The following is a 21,133-nucleotide window of genomic DNA, read 5'->3' as shown; positions in this document are numbered from 1 at the left end:
CCTTCCCTCCCTCCTTTCTCCCCTCCCTCCCTCCCTCCCTCCCTCCCTCCCTCCCTCCCTCCCTCCTCCTGGTGTGGTACCCAGGACCATGAACAGCCAATAGTCCACCATTGCTCCACAAACCCAGTGGTTTCTTTCTTCATCTACAAAACGAAACTTTACTTCAAGCTGTTGTGGGGAGCGGAGACTAGAAAAACAATGTAGAAACGCATTTTGATGGAATGCATTTTCACTTGGGGTTGGGGAGTAATGGTTTAACACTAGCAGTAATCTATATCATCAAATGCATATCTCTGAGTTTCCCCAAATTTGCCATGCCACTTAAAAAAAAAAAAGTTACTCATTTGTCTTTGCAGCCTCATCGTGGTGAACGTATTGGGCTAGGCTGAAACCAGGAAGAGCCCCTTCTGCAGACCACAACCTCTTCTGTTCAGGCCACAGTTTATGTTTGGTGAAGCCATCTTAGATTTAGGAAGGAGTTTTATTCTAGCTGAGGGTGGGAAGTGGGAAGGTGTGGGGGTCCTTACTTTGCAAGTGAAAAAGAACACCACCACCTGGTTAAGGAAGTGATCTGAGAGAGGCCAGTAAGGGTCCCTGGTTAAGGAAGTGATCTGAGAGAGGCCAGTAAGGGTCCCTGGTTAAGGAAGTGATCTGAGAGAGGCCAGTAAGGGTCCCCGAGCCTGAGCCTTTCTCATCAAAGGGCCTCATTTCCTTGTCTCTGTCTCTCTGTCTTCCTGTCTCTCTGTGTGTGTCTGTGTCTCTGTCTCGTCTCTGTCTGTCTCTCTCTCTTTCCTTCCTTCGGGTATTCGAAACAAGCTTTCACTCTGTACCCCAAGATGGCCTGGAACTCCATGTAGCCCAGGCATGGCTCCAACTCCCAATGATCCTGCTCAGCCTTCTAATTGCTGGGATTTTGGGTGTGAGCCACTACGCCCACATCCTCTTTTTATTTTTAAAAATAGATTTTGGTGACCAGCAAATGCTGGAGCGAATGTGTCTCGATGCTATCAGATGTTTGACAGAACCTCTCATGGGCTATGGACCAGATGGCCTGCTTATGGAAGCAGAAAGCGTGTGAGGTGAAAGGGCTGGCCTGGCAGGGATGCAGAGGAAAGTCAGGGACACAGGGAAGCCGAGGTGGCAACGTGGTGGCATTCAGAGTTGTGTGGTCAGCTCCATCCAAGCCATGGAAAAAGAGAAGGGGCTGGGCGGCAACAACCTGACAGAGCATTCCACTCCAGACCCTCCCACAGCTCCATGGGGAGCTGACCATATCAAAAAAGTCACCCTCTGCAGATATGTGACTGTCGCAGCTGGGGCCTACACTCAGTACTGTTTGTTTGTTTTTGTTTTGTTTTGTTTGTTTGTTTTTCAGAGTCTCAAAAACCAGAGTCTGGGCTGGCTGACCAGAGTGCGCACAATTAGGTGTCTAGCTGTTTTGATTGGTTACTCACATTCATTTCCAAATTCTGAAATTCTCTTTTTTTAGCTTCCTTGGTGGCAAATTGTGGGCCTTAAAGTTGTTTATATTCCTAGCTATTGGAACAATGGGAGAGATGCACATCCTTGTGAATGAGATGTACCTAAAAATAATTTATTCTTAGACGTTTCTCACACACACACACACACACACACACACACACACACACACACACACAGCAAGTACATCAGGCTAGCTGGATGCTAAGGTTTAAGAGCATCAAATTTGGCTGCTCGTGTTTAGCCTAAGGAGGCTTTGGGATTCTGTTTTTGTCTCTGTGTGTGCGTATGTTTTGTTTGTTTATTTTTTGTTTGTTGTTGTTGTTGTTGTTTTTTCGAGACAGGGTTTCTCTGTGTAGCCTTGGCTGTCCTGGACTTGCTTTGTAGACCAGGCTGGCTTCGAACTCACATTGATCCTCCTGCCTCTGCCTCCCAAGGGCTGGGATTAAAGGCGTGCGCCACCACGCCCAGCTCAGGATTCTGTTTTCTTAACAGCATCCTTAGGAACGGCTAAATAAAGATGTAGACTTCTGAGACGTGCTGGCACTTCTGAGAGGTGTGTGGCAGCAGGGAAGTCCACCTCCAAGGACACTGAACTAGTTCCTACCGCACAGAGAGGCGTGGTAGGGAGAGGGGCTGTCTTCCCTCTGCTTTCTGGTCTGTAGGTCGGCAGTTGAGGGGCCCGAGAGGAGATGGAGGAGAGGAGGGCTTGCAGTGCAGCAATCCCGTCGTGTCTTTTACAAGGAGCAGTGTCTTTGACACTTTTGCACCTGATAGAGGGGTCCGAGCTAGAAAACAAAAAAGAGTGAGGACGGAAGAGAGGAGAGAGGCCCTCCGGGGCCCATGTGGAGCTCACCATTCCCAGGTTTTTCGTCTTTGTCTTTTATAAACTTTGTACTTTGAAGGCCAGGGATGCCAACTAATCAAAGCAAGGAAAAGCCAAGGAGAACGAGGTGAGGGTGGCCAAAGAAAGACCTTCTCCGTTGGCTTGCTCTCTGGCAGCCTCCCTTCTCTTCCTCTGCCCCATCTCCTCCTGCCGCACATCTTTGATTGGGGACGTCGCACTTGTCCCATCTGTTGCTCTAAAGCCTCAGGTTACCAATTGAACTCAACCTCTCTCGTCCCTGTAGCTACTTTGGTGGTGAGTTCAAGTCCCCGCTGCCACAGGGCCTGATGACACGCCCCCTCGCGCGAGCCCCGCTCCGCCCCGGGGAGGCTGGGCGCCCCCAAGCCCCAAGCTCTGCCGGGCTCCCCTCCCAGCGCCGCCGCTGCCGAGCGCTTGGTCCTGGCAGACGCCCCAAGATTGTTGTGAGGAGTCTAGCCAGTTGGTGAGCGCTGTAATCTGAACCAGCTGTGTCCAGACCGAGGCCCCATTTGCATTGTTTAACATACTTAGAAAATGAAGTGTTCATTTTTAACATTCCTTCTCCAATTGGCTTAATGCTGAATTACTGAAGGGGGTTAAGCGAAACCAGGTGCCGGCGGCTAGGGCTCTGCAGTGGCTCCCAGCACCCGGCACAGCCCTGGCCCTCCGCGCAGTCCGCTCGGCCCCTCTGGAATCTAGCTGCCTTGGTCCCGCCACACAGCCTGCCTTCTTCGCATCGTCTCTCCTCCCGCGCATCTTGGACATGCCAGGATTAAAAAGGTAGGTCGGAAGGCGCCAGAAACTGTCTTTCTCCAGGCTCGGGAAACCTAACTCCAGACCTGATGGGTGGAAAATAGCTATGGCTGAGATTCCGCCTGTGTCAGGGCACTGGAAAAGACTTTTAGCTAGTGATGCAATGGCACTGTTGATTACAAAAAGCTGCGCCCATCTCGAAACTTTGATTTGGATGTGGGGGTTTTTCTAAGTGTCAGGAGTAAACATCTTGAGAGAGGGCTGCAGACGACTTCTCTGGATCATTCCGCTTTCTTTTTGGAAAGGGCAGCAATTTTGTGCGCACTTTGCAAAATATCACACTACATATTTTTTAAATTTGCGAGACCGCTGGATACAGCACCAGCAATCGCTCTGCGGCAACTGCTGCGAGACAGGCAGACAGAGTCTCTGAACACCCCTGCTTGCGTTTGCTCTATGTGTGCGATTCACAGAGGGCATGGGACCCAGAAGTTTCGAGCCAATGAACAGTGGACACTGCAGACAGAGACGCATGTAAGCAAATGTTTTTGCTGTTCTTTGCGGAAATTGCAATTCCAGACAAGTAATCCTTGAGCCTTGAGGGAGTTTAAGGATGACATCTGTTCTGCCTTTCTCCAGCGTCTCTTGAAAATATACCTGTCCTGCATAGATCTACATACTTTTCTCTGTGCGTGTTTGCATGTGGGAGGGTGCATGCATGTTAATACAACCTGAACCATATTATGGTAAGCCATAGTAATATTGTCATCCTGAATCCCCATCTAGCAGACCAGCAATGTCTGTCAATGACAGACAATTCTGATAATTGGAGAGTGCCCCCCGCCACTTTAAAAAATTTATTTATTTATTTATTTATTTATTTTTTTATGGCAGACTCAGATTCAAAAGAAAAGGTTTGAGACAGTTTTTCTTCCTCTCCGGTATTAATTATGCTTCATTTTGGGAGTTTTAAGGGTTTTCAGGACAAGGTACAGCTATTCCTGAGACTGTGGGTGCAGCAGAGCTGGGTACTATTTCATTCTGGAAAGCCTCCCCGTTGTTAGCCTGGAGCTTATTTGGCCCCCAGGACCCAGCCACAGTTCTTCCAGGAGGTTGGGCTTGGGGCTGGCGGGCCCTGGGCTGGCTCTCGCCAAAAGGAATGGGGAGTGGGGGGGCGGGGGAGAGGAGGGAGGAGAAGCCGGTAGGGTTAGCACGTCTTTTCCAGTCGCTCTTGAACTCCGCTGCATGCAGTCAGGCTGTTCTATCTCCAACATAAACGAGACGGGATTTTATAACCACCTGAAAGGAAACTTCATGTGAAGAAACAGGAAAACATTGAAATTCATAATATACAGACTGGAAAATGCGTTTGTTATCGTTCTCTCATTCCTTCCAGAAAGAAAGTCTGGCTCTTGCAAATATCAGAAAGCCCCAGGATTTGGCTCTGCACTTTATAAGGTCAGAGCTGTCTCCAGTGCTGGAGAACCTGGCTCACACAGGCGCTGAGATGAGATGAAAGGTTGTCTGCTCAGGATTAGATGGGGGGCGGGGCCACTACATGAAGGAAGTGGATTTGCATCTTCCAGTCTGCACCAGGCTCAGTTTTGTCCAGGTACCACTTTTCCTCTGGGTCCTCTACCTACCTACTGCTGTTCCTCCTGAGCCATGTGCCAGGGATGTGAATGAGCTTGTATCCACTGAGCACTCATTATTTAAAAAGGTGGGGGTACTATAAAGCCATGGTGCAGGATGGGTAATAGCAAGCCTCAGACCAAGTCCAGAGCCATGCTGAGGAGCATTCAAGAGCACCTCCTCCTTCAGGGAGCCCCCTTCTGACTGACCCTTGGCATCTACTGGGTTTTGCTAGCATTCTTGGCCCATGCTGCAGAGCAGCCAACTCAGGTGTATGCCACCTGGGTCACATCTCGGTAGCTCTTCTGCCTGGTGTCTGTGCAGTAGTTGTTGGGATAAATACTAGCAAACTGAGCAAACTGGCAACAGACTAGTTCATCTGCATAGATTTTGCATTGCCTTCCATCTTTCCTGTGTTAAGTGCCTACGTCGGTAGTGTTACATACACTCACTTGCTTATAGGACCAGACTCTGTGACAAAACAGCCTTGTTCCCTACCCTGTGTTGTGGTGCACTCCAGCACATGCTGCCATTCCAGCCTTTGGGAGGTAGAGGCAGGAGAATCAGGAGTTCAGAGCCGACTTTGGCTGCATAGGCAGTTTGAGGTTAGCCTGAGTTACATGAGACCCTGTCTTTTTTTTTTTTTTTTTTCGAGACAGGGTTTCTCTGTGTAGCCTTGGCTGTCCTGGACCCGCTTTGTAGACCAGGCTGGCCTCAAACTCACAGCGATCCACCTACCTCTGCCTCCCGAGTGCTGGGATTATAGGCGTGTGCCACCACACCCGGCGAGACTGTCTTTAAAAAAAAAAAAAAAAAAAAAAAAAAAAAAAAAAAAGCTGCTGTAGCATCTCATGTCTTGTAATCCCAACACCCAGGAAGGTGGAGTACAATTGCCACAGGTTTAAGGACAGCATCGGCCATATTGTGAGTCGTAGGCTAGCTTGGGCTACAGAGTGAAGGCCTTGTTTCAAAACAAAACAAAACAAAAAAAATCACCTCAAGCCACAAAAGGAAAAAAAAATTAAAGAAACACTGTACCTACTGACCACCACCCTCCCTGCCTCCTCAGCCCATGACCCTGGGAGCCACCATTTGTCTCTTTGAGTCTGAAAACTCTGGGGGTACCTGATAGAAGTTGAATTCTACATGTTTTTGTGTGAGTCACCATGGTGTCCTCATCTGTGTTGTCACACATGTTGTATTTATATTTACCTATGTGTGCATGTGTTTGGTGGGAACCATGTGTTGTGGTGTCTGGGTGAGGCCAGGGGACAGCTTTCAAGAGCTGGTTCTCTCCTTTCACTTCATGGTCCTGGTGATCAGGTCATCAATTTCAGAGCCTTGTCATCCGCCCTTTTGCATGTTTTAATTAATTAATTTATAGCTAGGACCTCATTATACTGCCTAGGCAGGCCTTGAACTCCTGGGCTCCAGTGACCTTCCTTCCCACTCTAGCCTTTTGAAGCAGCTAAGACTACAAGCACATAGCAATGTGCCTAGCTTTCCATATTGTGTCATGTCCAGCTTGCCATTTTGTCTGAATAACATTGCTCTGTGTGTGTGTGTGCATGTGTGCACACACGCACACGTATGTGTGCACACGTAGGTGTGATCATGTTTTGTTTAGCCATTTATACACAGAGCTTTAGATTGCGTCGCTTTTGGTCAGTGTACAAAATGCTCCTGTGATCCTGGATGCATATGTGTCTTCTGGGTTCTGGACACAGCTCTCCAGGGAGTACACTCTGGGGTGCATCTGCTGGGTTACAGGCGTGAGCCGCACCAGTTTTACATTCCTAACGGCAGTGCACAAGCACTGTGATCTCTCTACATTCTTCCTAGACTTTCTGTTTTGTATTTTTTTTAAGGTCAAAGAATTTTTTTGTGTGTATGAGCATATGCTCGCTCTGAGTGCAAGTAAGAGGCCCTGATTAGTAGAGGCAGAGAGTGACTGAGGAAGACACTGGATGCCAACTGGTGGCCTCCTTATGGACACACACATGTGCATATGCACTTACACACATGCACCCACAGGTTAACACACACACACACACACACACACACACACACACACACACACACACATACTGCACAGACAGCCATCTTAATAGGTATGAGTGGCATAGACTTTGAAGTTTTAAAGCATACTAGTGGTGACCACAGTTTCACCAGACAAAAGGTTAGTCACAGCAAAAACAAACAAACAAAAACAAAAAAACAACAACAAAAAACCCTAAAAAAACAAAACCAAATTACCCACAGGCAGAAATGTTTACTGGCTTGTGGGTGGCCATGTTGGCTGAGCCATGCTGTCCTGGCATTTTCTGCTGTCTCCCACTGCCTTTTTTCTTCTGGGGATTGCATGGGCTCCTCAGTCTTCTGCTCTCTGGGATGGCACTTCTCACAAGCCACATGCTAGAGTGGACCCTGGCTTCTTGGGCCACTTAAGCCCAGGTCTTCACATGTGTGGACTGAGGGCTTCAAGTTCTGGTTAAGTGACTTCCTGCAAATGCAAGGCATCTCATATTCTAGCCTTCATGGTTTGAAGACATGGTGGCTCTTGGCTCTGCAGTCATGTCCTTTTTCTGTGTGTGTGGTTTTTTTGAGACAAGGTTTCTCTGTATAGCCTTGCCTGTCCTGGACTCAATTTGTAGACCAGGCTGGCCTCGAACTCGCAGAGATCTACCTGCCTTTGCCTCCCTGAGTGCTGTGATTACAGGCGTGCACCACCACGCCTGGCTTGCAGTCATGTCTTAATAATGCTTAACTCAGGCAGTCCCCATGCAGAAAAATGAAAGACCAAGACAACTGGTTGATGCCACAGCTGTGGGTCTTTGGACTTTTGTTCCTAAGCAGCAAAGCCTTGCATTCAAGCACACGATCTAACTCATTATCCCAACACACAAAGCCATCTTAAGAGGCTGGCTCTTGTAGGGTTAGATTAGAGGTCTGGAAGCCACACGGGGCTCTGCTGAGTGTGCCCTATCTGCTTGCAAGCATGTGGGAAAGCCACCAGCTAAATGCCTGGGTAGCAGGAGATCCAGGTTTCCTGGACCTGAACATCCTGGGCACTCACTCTCAGTTTCTCACCTCCCACAGGATACTCACGGTTACCATCCTAGCACTCTGGCTTCCGCATCCTGGGAATGCACAGGTAAGGTTTCAAGTTATCCAGAAGCATGTCACAAAGCTTGGGTGAAGGAATCCAGCCATGCATTTCAGAACCCCAGGATTATATGAATGGGGGGGGGCACTCACCACCCTCCATAAATACAGACCACAGCCAAGGCACTTGGAGGCAGGGTCATGTAGGTTCCCAGTGGCAAGGCTGGGATTGGATCTTAGTATCCTGGCTTCAAATCCAAGGCCACGTCCTGCAAGGAGACTCTTTAACTTAAATTATAGTCCACTGTGACGTTTCTGGTTGGGGTGCTTCTCGGATGCTTGCCAGTGGCTAGGTCAATGTGTGTCTCTAGCCATACACCACCTAGGGAGGGAGGTGTGTAGGAAGTAGAGGTTACCCCAAAACATTCCGATGTACAGTGTGTGAGGCTGGGTAGTTCAGCAACCTGGAGTCGGGGGGGGGGCGTATCCCTATCCCTGGGAGAAGTGTGAAAGGGACAATGACATTGGGTTCAAGGCAAGGGTCTGAGAGAAGTTCCAGTATCTCACTTGTAAAGCCACAGGGAAGGTCAACCAGTTGTATCAGCTCCAAGTGATGTGGGAGGATTCCTCCAGATCTGTGGTTCTCAACCTGTGGGCCCTGACCCCTTTCGGGGGGGGGGGATGGTTGAATGATCCGTTCACAGGGGCCACCTAAGACCATCAGGAAGCAGACAGTTACATTAGGATTCACAACAGGAGCAAAGTTACAGTTATGAAGCAGCAACATGAGGGATTCTATTAAAGGATCACAGCATTAGGAGGATTGAGAACCACTATTCAGATGGATCGGCGTGGCCCTCTTGTGTGGCCTTGTGGAAAGGAAATAAAGACAGCTCCATTTCTGAGTTAGGCTGAGGGCTGCAGGTGGGGGAGGGCAGAACACCTGGCCAGCGTGCCTATGGCCATAGCTTTGACGCCCAGCACTGAAAAAATATATTGGCGTGAGGTAAGGGCAAGACTTATGAAGTAATTCAAAGTCCACTAGATACACTCAGGCCATTGGAGACAGGAAGGGCTTGAGAAGAGAAAATGAAAGAATCTTAGATCTCATAGGGACCTTGGCATCTTCTAATCTAGCCCCAAGGGTTATAGGTAAAGACGTCTAGTCCCTCTGGGTGTGGTGGCGCACACCTTTAATCCCAGCACTCGGGAGGCACGGGCAGGTGGATCGCTGTGAGTTCGAGGCCAGCCTGGTCTACAAAGTGAGTCCAGGCTAGCCAAGGCTACACAGAGAAACTCTGTCTAAGAAAACAAACAAACAACAAACAAAAAAAAACAAAAAAATCTAGTCACAGATCATGTTAATTAGTATAGGCACCTTGGCACTTATAATAACATGTTTCCTCTTTGTAAGATTACCCTATTTTCTGGATAGAGAAACTGAGGCAAAGGGAAGATGGATGAGGAGAGTAAGGGCTCCAGTGAGAATCAGGAGTTGGGTAAAGCAGTCCTTGAGTCCATTGTACCCCAGCACTGAGCTGGAGAGCAGGGCGGGGACCTGGGCTCCTGAGTTCTATGGTACAGATCTCTAGCTCTTCTGGACCCTTTGTCCTGAGGCCCTAAGGCCTGGAACCCTTAGCAGTATCACTGGCTAGGCTCCGAATCTCATCAAATCTTGCCACAGCCCAGGGAAAGCCCAACCTTGAGGCTGGAGGGGTGTCGAGTGATGGGGGTACCATAACCTTAGACATTGGACTTAATTCCTATGCCAGACTTCAGGCTTTTTCAAAGTTTGTAGCCAAGGCAGGAAAGATGGCTTAGCCCACAACCAAAAATACGGAAGTAAACAGCACTTGGGAAGCAGAGGCAGGAAGGCACTCAATTCAAGGCCAGCCTGGACTGCATACTGAGATTTTTATTTTCAAAACAAAACAAAACTAAACTAAACTAAACAACAACAAAAATAACACACATCTACAGCTCAGGTTATGGGTAAAATCACAACTCTCATTGATTGCCTAAATGTGTCCTTTGTGTCACTGCCTTTCTGAAGTAGGAATGAAGGCGTGTCCCCCATCTGCTTTGCTTAGAAAATGGGCCATACACATCTGCTATGTAGCTTTTGTTTTATGAACACAACTGAAAGTCAGGGGGAGAAGTTTGTAGGGGACAAAGAGCTTATTTCAGGTTCTATGGAAGAGAGGTGGGCAGCACTGGGCGAGTCCCCTTCCCTGGAAGTGGGGCTGTTGCATTGTGGCTTCATATGTGGCCATTACTGCCTCGTGGGCATAACAAAACCCTCAAGTTGCAGCAAGTGGGGGTGGTGAAGCACTGGTATAGGAGGTTTGAAAAACAACACTAAGTGTGCTGTGGTTGTAAGGAAACACTTGCAAATAGAGACCTACTCGCCCTGTGGGGTGCTCTGTGATGCTTTTTATAGTGACAAAGAATGCAAGTCAAGTGACCTGACCTGTTCCTTCTCTCTCCTTCTCTATAGCAACAGTGCACAAATGGCTTCGACCTGGACCGCCAGACAGGACAGTGTTTAGGTATGTGATGTTGACAGTCCCTTGTAACTTGGGGACATTCAGGGACAGCCCAATTGCAATTAGGCTTCTTCCACAGCTGTTGTCCAATGCTGTCAACTCTTTATTTGCCTTCTCCGTGGAAGAACACAGTGATGGAATGACTGAGCTAATGACATCCTTGTGGCTTATGTTCTTTGTGCTAAGCACTGTCCAGGGTCAAAGAACTGTCTCTATCCTCAACAAGCATTTCTGTGGGATCTGTTCCCCAGCACTGTCTCCACAAGGCTCCACAAGCAGAGTAGCTTAAATGGTGCTCATTTAAGATCCAAGAGCCTTCTAGGTTAGAGGCTCAACATCTGTCTGTCTACCAGGTGAATATTAAAGTATTGGCAGGGCTGGGTTTCTCTGGGGCTAAGGGGGGGGGAGGGAGAGAGGGAGAGAGAGAGAGAGAGAGAGAGAGAGAGAGAGAGAGAGAGAGAGAGAGAGAGAGAGAGAGACAGAGAGAGACAGAGAGAGACAGAGAGAGACAGAGAGACAGAGAGACAGAGAGACAGAGAGACAGACAGAGAGAGAGAGAGAGAGAGAGAGAGTGAGAGAGAGAGAGAGAGAGAGAGCGAGAGAGAGAGAGAGAGAGAGAGAGAGAGAGAGAGAGAGAGAGAGAGAGAGAGCATCGTTTTGCTGTGGGAGAAGTTGGTGGGATCCACCCTCCTGAAGTTATAGGTTGCAGGTCTTCTGTCTTTCTGGTTGTCTGGCAAAGTGTTTCCCAACTTCTAGAAACTGCATTCATTCCTTGGTTGGTAGCCTGTACCACCACTCTAAGCAGTCAAGTGATATTCACACTTACGGGTCCCTTCTTCCATTATAGCTTCTCTGACCACGTTTCCTGCCTCTTCCACTTTTAATTACACAATTACACTAGGTGTCCCTTGGCACAATGCAGGGTGACTGTTCCGTCTTTAAGCCATCCAATTGGTAAGCTGAGTGACATCAGCCCTGTGACCCACCTGCTGGATTCCCATGTTTCAGGAATGAGGAAGTACTTTGAAGAAGGGCATCCTCTCAGCATGCCATCTAGTGGAGAGAAACTTAGACAGTGAATGTTGTGACAAGTTGGTAATGGCATGGACCCTGAAAACTGCAAACGAGAGGAAGGCTCTATGCCCAGACTCAGCAAGGAGTCAGGGAACAGTTTGAATTAGGTATTGAAGGATGAAAAGGACACCGAGAAATCTCAATCCATGGCGAAGCAATAACGTAGGCAAAGACTAGGGATGTAAAGGGCCTTCAGGCATTGCATGTTGTGGGTGGAGCGTAGAGCCTGTGGAGAGCATAAGGCTTGGCCCCATATTAGGGGATGGATAGCTTCTTAATTAGACTTGATTTAGGACAAATCATTTGTCTGTCCTGAGTCACATCAACTGAGAATCGGAGGGAAAATAGATGGCTTGAAAGAATGAATTAAACCCTGGAAGACCAGGCTCATCCTTGAATTTACAGTATAAACTGTTTTGGTTCAAGGATGCACTATAGGGCAAAGAGGGCGTGGCTTCTCTTCCAGCCCATCACTTTCACTAGAGAACAGAGCAGTGTGCTCTGAACCACAGTGGTTGTAGATGGCGTGGTGGGCGAGCTGCCTGGATCCAGGCATTCCCCACCGCTGCTGCCGCCCCTCCAGTCCCACACAGAGCAGGATCCAGAGCTGATGGCAGCACCCAAAACCAGGTCTGCTACCCACTGCAGACAGAGTTGGGACCTCCCTTGACTCACCCTAACAAGGCTGATTTTTCTAGACAGACCACCACTCTCCTTCCAGTATGAGCCAGTCTCCATTGGGGCTAGATGTGGTCCTGTTTTGTTGGCACTGTATAGCTGACTTGAAAGCAATGCCCTGATTTCTCAGCAAGCTATTGACTCTGAGCCAAGCCTTGTCTTTCTGGGTGTAAAAGTCTCTTTCTTTTTTGCCCAGCTATTACTTTGAATAGAAATGGGAATGAGTCTTAGCTCTCATGCTTTCAGAGTATACGAAACGCCCAGGAGAGTACCTGACACGGTTTCACATGCACAGACAAACACTCTCTTCTATTTTTACTGTTGCTTTCTTTATGTAAATCAAGGGTGTTTCAATTTGCTATATTCTTATGTGTTAAATTCCTGATTGTGTCATGGTTCTTCTTGCTATACATAGTTTATTGTATATATGTGTAATAATATAAATGTATATGTAAAGAATAAAAAATGCTTAGTTAATTAAAAAAAAAAAAAAAAAAAAAAAAGAATACATTTGCCCTGGTTTCAAATGTGGTGTTCTCTAAAGAAAAATATGAAGTCAGCAACAGTCCAGACTTCTGTGGATCAGGGGTCACTAGTGGTGAGAGGGTTTAAAGAGTTAATGCTTTGTACCAGGGATTGCCTGGAGTCAGTTGGCTGATGATGTTGGGGAACTCAGATTGCCATAAGTCAAGTGAAATGTTAGAGGGCCATTCCCATCAATCTGCTTTGCTTCAGTATGCACTTGCTCAGCGTGGTGGAGGGGGCTGCTGACATTTTTCCTTTCTATGACCTCTGCAGATATCGATGAATGCCGGACCATCCCTGAGGCTTGCCGTGGGGACATGATGTGTGTCAACCAGAATGGGGGTTATTTGTGCATCCCTCGAACCAACCCAGTATATCGAGGGCCCTACTCAAATCCCTACTCTACGTCCTACTCAGGCCCATATCCAGCAGCTGCCCCACCAGTACCAGCTTCCAACTACCCCACGATTTCAAGGCCCCCTGTCTGCCGATTTGGGTATCAGATGGATGAAGGCAACCAGTGTGTGGGTGAGTAGCTGGGTGTCTGGCCTCTCACATGGTACACTTTCTCAAAAGTGTTGTGAGGACCTAATATGTCTTCCCAAATGGAGCTAGCTGTTGTGAACTGCACCAATCGGACAACGGTATGCTGTCTAACATAATGTTCTCTTCCAGATATATTTTTTGACTCAGGACTTGAGTTGTGCCCTTTACTTCACAGTTATCTGGAAAGCTAATGATCTCTTTCTTTCTATTAATTGATCAACTCATACATGCAGCTTCCATCATCCACCCATCCATCCATCAATCACCCACCCATCCATGCACCCACCCACTCATCCATTATCCGTCATCCATCTATCTATCATCCACCCATCCTCCCATCCATCACCCATCTATCCACTTACTCACCCATCCATCATCTATCCATCCATCTATCCTCCCATCCATCCATCTATTCATCCCTTTCTTTGATCTCATTGGTGATCAACTTCATGTTTTCTCAACTAAATAACCAATGCATCTTGTCAGACTCCAGGCCAGTACTCTGTCTTCTATGTATTGAACAAACTGAGTATTGCTGTAAAAAAGCCCTGAGCTGATCTAGAAAAGAATGTGGGTTTCTTAGGTAGGAGCCAATGTTCTCATGGCTAAAGGGACCTTGCTGATGGGGACTCTGGGGGAAAAGTAGATACCATATGCCATGAGCCGCCAAAGAACTGGCAGCATCCTCAAGAGCTTCAGGTTCCATTTGCCAGTGCTGCCTTGGAGGAGAGTTGCCTGGGGACCTGCCCAGTATTTTGGCAGTAGTTGGACTAAATCCCTGTAATTGTCTCCAGCTTTGGAGAGTTACATTGAAGAGAGATTGACAGTGAAGGCTCAAACCCTTTTGGCTGTGTACCCCCTCTGCCAAATCTTTTTGGACTTGGATCCCCATTACAGGCATATTTATACATGACACATGCATCCTGTTATACTCATGTGGTTTGGAAATATAAAGCACACATAAGAAATAGGAAATTTAAAAGAATGCAATAAAAATAAATATGAATTGAAATTCTAATATTTCCTTTCCATGGCCTTAAAAGTGTGGGAGACCATCAGTCTACTTAATATTTTTGTAGGTTTCAGGGCTCTGAAGTATTGGTCTGTAACCAACAGTTAGAGAGACTGTGCTGATTATAATATATAAATATGTTCATGTGAATGAGTGTGCACTTCCCTTTAAATATATGCAAACACTTTGCAAATATATGCTTGTCAACACTACAGGGGAAACTGAATATACCCGAGCTCACAATTCTGCGTTATTGCTGGTCTCAGAGGACCTGGTATGTTGGGGGCACATGTGCATGTGCTGCCTGAGAGTTAACTGAGACCACGCCATGCTTCCTTATGACACATAGCAGAACAGTAGGCCACTGTAACCGGAAGAGACTTTTTGGATACTCTTTGGCTACAACCTCTTACTTTTTGGAAAGGTGAATGTAGGCTCCAGCAAGTTATGTCATTGCACAGTTAGGATATGAGTCCAGCCATCTAGAAGAAAATAAATGGCCCCCAAGGAGATGTGGTGTGTGTGTGTGTGTGTGTGTGTGTGTGTGTGTGTGTGTGTGTGTGAGAGAGAGAGAGAGAGAGAGAGAGAGAGAGAGAGAGAGAGAGAGAGAGAGAGAGAGAGAGAGAGAGACAGACAGACAGACAGACAGGCAGACAGACAGACAGACAGACAGACAGACAAGAGACACTCTCTCAGGAGATACCAGAGGGCAGATGAACTGAGGGACTGACCACATATGTATATATGGCAGTGAGAAAGGGGCTGTGATGACAGTTTGAAAGCATTACAGACCTTTGGAAAAGAGTCTCATCTGGTCCTGGACCATGTCACTAACCCCTTCTATAGAACAGTTGGGCACTCTCTGCCCTAGGGCTCCCTGGGTGCCCTCCTTTATGCCACACACCTCCTTCCAGGGACTCAAGGCTCTTGGCACTGAGGACATGCTGGGAAGCCTATTAATCTTGTGACCCCTCTGACGTCATACCACTTGTGGTTCTGAACCTGTTATATAGACATATGAAACCTTTAATAATGGCCCTTTTGTAAGCCCAGTACAATCTGGGAACCCAAGCAAGGACTGGCACCAGGCCCACCCATTTCCAAAATGTCCAGTATTATGCATTCATATGTCCTGAGTTCTGACTTCCTTTTACTCCACCCCACCATTTCCTGGCTTACCAGGGCTGAGGCCCCTATGGGTGTTGTGAGAGGTGGTGGCAGGAGGCCAGGGAAAGGGAAAGGCTGGGAAGGGCAGCTCTATAACTGATGTACCAGGGAACTGGGACAGGGGGCAGAAGGCTGGGAGCAGAGGAAAGGAAGCAAGTTGGCAGGGAAGAGATGAAGGCATGGGCAGGTGTGTGTACGAAGAAGGCCTTCAAAGGAGGGCAGGCGTTCCTGGAGCAATGGGCTTCTTCCTCTCTGAGGAGGAAACAGTGGTGAGTGATGAGAATTCAGTGAGAATTTGAAGGTATCTCCTCCCCATCAAAACCAACCTAGCAGCACCACCAGCAGCGGCCACAGTAGTGACACAAGTACTGGCTCAGTATTTGGGTATCAGGGTCATGGGGCCTCAGCACTACAGGTAGAACTGGTGTTTATGTTGAGTCTACAGGGAAGTCAAAGCAGAGAGAAGTTAAGACACCTGTCTGTGGGTCGCACTGTGTATTGAGTTGAGTCCCAGTTTGAACCATTCAGACTTTGGATGAGGAACTTGGTGTTTGGGCTATAAAGGTTCACTGTTAGAGAGTCAGTACAGAAGTCAGTGTTAACAGCAAAGTCCTTGCTCATTTTTTTTTGAAGAATTTTTTTTTTCTGTAAAGTTTTGAACTGGACAAGAGTTGGGAGAACACAATAGATAGTTTTCTACTTGTCACCCCAAAGTCAGTGGTTATTGGCACAGGCACTGCCTCTCCTTTAGCTTTAGATGCCAAATCAGTTTAAGTATTATAGAATTATCTAAAAAAAAAAGAATAAAGATTCTTCGTAAGAAGACCATGAGTTGGGTGCTGGTGGCACATGCCTTTAATTCCAGCACTCAGGAGGCAGAGGCAGGCAGATCTCTGAGTTGAAGCCCAATCTGGTCTATAGAGTAAGTTCCAGGATAAAGAAACAAACAACAACAAACTCCCCCAAATTCAACTTATAATTCATTATCAAACCTACAGATATCATCAAGAATTCATTTTTACCGTGAAATATCTAGATGTTGTTTATATTGGTTGTCTTATAAATGCCCTTTCCCCAGGACTAGGGAGAGAGATGAGTGGGCAAAATGCTTGCCTCCCAGGCATAGGGGCCTGAGTTCAGACCTCTGTCACCTCCAGGGAAAAGCCAGGTGGGACTGTGCATGCCCTTAACTCTAACACTGGAGAAGTGGAGGTAGGCAGATCCCTGGGGTGTGGTAGCCAGCCAGTGTAGCCTAATCAGCAACCTCCAAGTTCAGTGAGAAACCTGTCTCAAAACAAGAAAAATGTGAGGGCCAGTGAGATGGCTCAGTGGGTAAGGACACTTGCAACACAAGTTGATTCCTGAAATACACAATACGTCATCTACATGCCTAGTAAAGAGAGAACAGACTCTATCAAATTGCCCTTTGCCCTCCACACAGGCACGGCAGCATAAGCATGTGCATGAACATGAAATAAAATATAACATAGTGAAAGGAAGACCTAACTGATGTTGAACTCTACGTGCACGCTCACACACACGCATCCACATACATGTGCGTCTCCCCACCCCCCACATGTGCCTTTCCCCATTGCTTTCATGGAGTCAGATTCGGATAGCTTTGCTAATTGCCTCCATTGCTGACTCCATGTCTTTTCCTTGCCACTTCCTTGTGGACACAAAGTTGTTCGTCTGGCGTGGCAGAGCGTAGTCCAGTTTTTTCTTCCACATTGGTGTTCTAGAAGCTGGAAATAGGTCTAGAGTCTTGGCCCACTTCTGGTGTAATGCTCTGGATAACCGTCTTCTTGACGATGCCTTTGGTCTTCTGCCCATCCAGTCATCCCCTGGGTGCCTTTTGTAAAGTGTGAAGATTACCCTGGGCAACTAATGGCCGCCTCCACCTCAGGAAGGTTGGCTTTGCTGCATTTCAGACCTACTTTCAAAGAAGCCTTCTTCATTGTCCTCTGGTAGCCTGTGTTCTCTTCCTGCAGGCTGACAGAGCCTGAGGGTCCCCAGTAACCCCCAGTACCTCTGAGTTTCCTTCTTGACTTCTCTGTTTTGGGTTCCACTTCAGCAGTGACTAAACGCTGTTCTGGAACAGTGTGACTTGGGTATGAGTTCCTGAGTCCCTGGCTAGAAGTCTAGGTTGCTTGGGACACTTTTGTGGATAGGAGCATAGTCGCCAAGCCAAGAATGTTTTGTACTGAGAAGAATGACAGCTTGGCTTGAGGGTGACCAGCTCCACAAGGCTGCTGGGAGTCATGGCTGGATGCAATGTGTCACCCAGCTTGTCCACTCCAGGAAGATATGGTAACCAGATTCTTTAGATATCTAGGGGCTGAGGGCAGTCAGGCATAGCTAACTAGCAAGGACGAAAGGCCGTTGGAGCCCAGGTCACTGACTTGGACCCAGACATAGTGCAGATCACGCAATACACATAGAGTTCTGAGCCAGCTAAGAGCCATCTGGGAAAAGTAGGGGCCGGGTTATGTCAAACTAAAAGCAAGGAGTGGACGGCTCAGTGACGGGCTTTCTAGGCTCAGACTGCCATCCTGGAACCTCTTCCTCATAACATGTTGCCTCTGAGAACCAATCCTGGAATGTGGTTGCCACCAATCTCTGAGTGTTTATTCCTTATGTGCTTCAACGTGTCATCTCTCTGGGTGACATTCCCCATGAGCCTGGCTTTGCTAACCACGTTGGCTTAGTGGCAAGTCAGGGACTCCCACCAGTAACAAATCCGTGATGTGTCCTGCAGCCCAGAAAGCTGTGTCTCTGGAGCTATGCTCTCAGGGACTTTAGGGACTCTCCTGGCCATTCCTGAGACTGCAAGCAATGCCTTTTAGTGTTGGTCTGGGCTTTCATTGCTGTTAGTGATTAGGGCACCGTGTGGGCAGAGAGCAGAAATTACAGATCCTTCTGGAAGATGCATGGAGTTGGCCTAAGATGCTCTTGAGTTATTTTTCCTGACAGCCAGCCAGTATTTAGTCAACTAATTTACTTCATAGAGTGCCTCACTTATGCCAGGCTCTCTGGTTTAGGCACAGAGGGGAATAGGTAGGTGTCTGTGGTCAAGAAAGGGAGATCAGATACCGTGCAAGCAGCTGAAAGACAAGGGGGCCGGGCAACTGCTAATGTGGCACAGAGGCAGGACCAGGAAGACCTGGGAATGGAAGGCCCCGGATTTCTTCTTGGTTGGCTACTTCCTATAGTTAAGGTCTGGGGTTCTATGCCTTTGTCTACAAAATGTAAATAGGTATGGTATGGCCATGCTTGCTTTCATGAAAACACCTTACCTGGAGTCTGCACGGAGTGCCACACACTAAATGTTAATTGGAACGACTCAAGGAACAGGCCCTAGGTCTTGAAGTGCAAAGATTCAGCGAGTCTGAAGTGTACCAAAGGCCTAATTCTTCAGAAAACTTAAAAACACGACCCAAAGTTGAGCTTGACCACACCCACTTTGCAGGCCTTCAAAGCCTTGAGGAGACTTTACTCAGAATCTGCTTCAAGGTGCCAGAAAAGCTTGGTTTGTTTAACTTGTGAGACAAAGCCATGGGAAGTCAGCCCAATGTGGCATTTTATATCCAGCCCCAAGACAAGGCCAAGAGCACATAGAAACCCCAGGCACAGCGGGGCAGGTCTGTGGTTAGCACAAACGAGGGAAGAGCTGGAGGCCTTCCCTTTTTGTGGGCTTTCTGTATTTTCTCTCCGGGTCTCCAGCTTGGCTTGTAAGGTGAAACCCAGGCCTGAGGCTCAGAAAATGTGTGGGTGCGGAGGTTTCCTTAGTAGCTGAGGGGGTTTGGGACCAGCTAGGCTTGGGGAGGAGGCAGCACCCCACGGAAGCTGAAGCTCTGCAGTTGGTTTTCCTCAGAAGCCCTTGAAATGCTCCAGCAAGCCGGTGCACTGGCAGCCCCCTCCCCATGGTCTACATCCCTTCAGTCTGTTACTATTATGGGCTGGGGAGCTGGGTAACTCATCCACCTTCTCTTTTGTTTGTTTGTTTTTTGAGACAGGGTTTCTCTGTGCAGCCCTGGCTGTCCTGGAACTCGCTTTGTAGACTAGGCTGGTGTGGTGGCCCAGGCTTCTATCACCAGTATGGGAGAGACAGTGACAGGCTCTCTGAAGTTTGCTGACCAGCCAGTCTAGCTTAATTGGTGAGGTCCAGGCTCATTGGCTCAAAAGTAAGGTGGAGAGTGACTGAGGAGGTATCAGACATTGACGTCCGGCTTCTGGATGCCTGCACACACACACACACACACACACACACACACACACACACACACACACACACACACACACACACAGAGAGAGAGAGAGAGAGAGAGAGAGAGAGAGAGAGAGAGAGAGAGAGAGAGAGAGAGAGAATCAGTATCAAAGTTTATAGAGAACTCTTATCACACATTTGTCTTTTAAAATGTTTTGATCACTGTTTTTAAATACAGAGGCTTCTTTTGTAATCCTATGAATTTTGTTTTATGCCGTTTAAAACATTGTTTTGAGAAGGGGAGTTCATCCATGCAGGACAGGTTTGTGGCACACACGTACACAACTCCTTGGGACATTTGATTTGTCAAGTCCCCTCCAGCGCTCCAGAATGTTATACCATTCCAGATCTTCCCAGTGGTGTGTGTGTGTGTGTGTGGTGTGTGGTATGTGTGTGTGTATGTGTGTGTGCAGATTCTTGATTTTCTAGTAACACTTTCTTACCTGGATTATTCAGGTGATGTAACTCTGTACTCATGTGTTTCCAACAGTGACACCGTCTGCTGGGTGGCACTAATTCTGCATTCATGAGAGAGTGCTTCTCTTCCCGCTGTAGCCATAGCTTTAGTAGTCAGCACTGGTGGAGGCACAGGGCACTGACTGGCCCCATAAGCTGTGTAAACTCCACTTTTGGGACTTGACCAATCTCTGGTGTCTTCGTGCACTAGGTCACTTCCCCGCACCCAGCATGGCAGTTTTCTTAACTATTTCCATCCTTTTCTTGGCTCTCATCTTCTGTTCTTTGGTCTGCTCATGTCTCTTTTAATTGTGTTTCATTTTGGAATTAGCCAGCCCTGTGTGTGTGTGTGTGTGTGTGTGTGTGTTTGTGTGTGTGTGTGTATGTGTGTGTGTGTGTGTGTGTGTGTGTGAGAGAGAGAGAGAGAGAGAGAGAGAGAGAGAGAGAGAGAGAGAGAGAGAGAGAGAGAGAGAGAGAATGAAAGAAAGTGATTTTGCAAGAAGAGGCATGGAGTATGGACGTTACTGCGGACAGGCCCACTTGGCTCTGCTGTAATGGTTCTGATGTTACCAGGTCTCCAGAGAGTACCTGCTGGATGACCATGGGGTTAAAATTTCCTACCAGGCTAGAGAAAGCACTAAGCATTTAGTTCTGAAATCAGTATGAGGACAGTCTCACTACATTGTCCTGGCTAGTCTAACGCCTCGGAGTCTAAGTGGTTTTTCTACCTCAGCCTTGGAGATGCTTCCCCATGTGTGAAAGTGGAAGATGGTGACTGCACCTTCTTATTCATTGTCAGGGACAGTCACGGATGTCTTTTCAAACACCCTGATGATTGAATATGCCATCAGTGGACTGTAGAACCAAATTCCCCAGGGAGGTTCAGAATGTCACTTAGCTGTTTCTGTGCACGCCCTGAGAGGCTCTCCTCTGCTGTGGACAGTCTCTCCAGGGCATCCTCACTCTTGTCTGTGCTCCAGCTGTGATGCAAGAAACAGCAACCTGGAAGCTGTTTGTGCCATAGAACA

At 47.7% G+C, this 21,133-nt stretch overlaps 1 protein-coding gene across 2 annotated transcripts in view; it reads left to right on the top strand.

Annotated features, from left to right (window-relative positions):
- Positions 1 to 2,742: 2,742 nt before the first annotated feature.
- Positions 2,743 to 21,133, top strand: part of Fbln5 (fibulin 5) — a 72,232-nt gene continuing 53,841 nt past the window's right edge. Inside the window, exons 1-4 of one of the 2 annotated variants that reach the window (XM_051150594.1) lie at positions 2,743 to 3,124; positions 7,829 to 7,883; positions 10,332 to 10,383; positions 12,931 to 13,185. In XM_051150594.1, coding sequence (XP_051006551.1) covers positions 3,108 to 3,124; positions 7,829 to 7,883; positions 10,332 to 10,383; positions 12,931 to 13,185 — 379 coding nt within the window. In that variant the 5' untranslated portion in view covers positions 2,743 to 3,107. Of the gene's footprint in view, positions 3,125 to 3,204; positions 3,632 to 7,828; positions 7,884 to 10,331; positions 10,384 to 12,930; positions 13,186 to 21,133 lie in introns of those variants that run through there. The other variant, XM_051150588.1, reaches the window with a different exon arrangement.

The sequence above is a fragment of the Acomys russatus genome, chromosome 1, assembly GCF_903995435.1.
Source record: "Acomys russatus chromosome 1, mAcoRus1.1, whole genome shotgun sequence".
Taxonomy (NCBI): domain Eukaryota; kingdom Metazoa; phylum Chordata; class Mammalia; order Rodentia; family Muridae; genus Acomys; species Acomys russatus.
The sequence above is the reverse complement of the archived record's forward strand: the minus strand, read 5'-3'. Positions and strand labels throughout refer to the sequence as shown.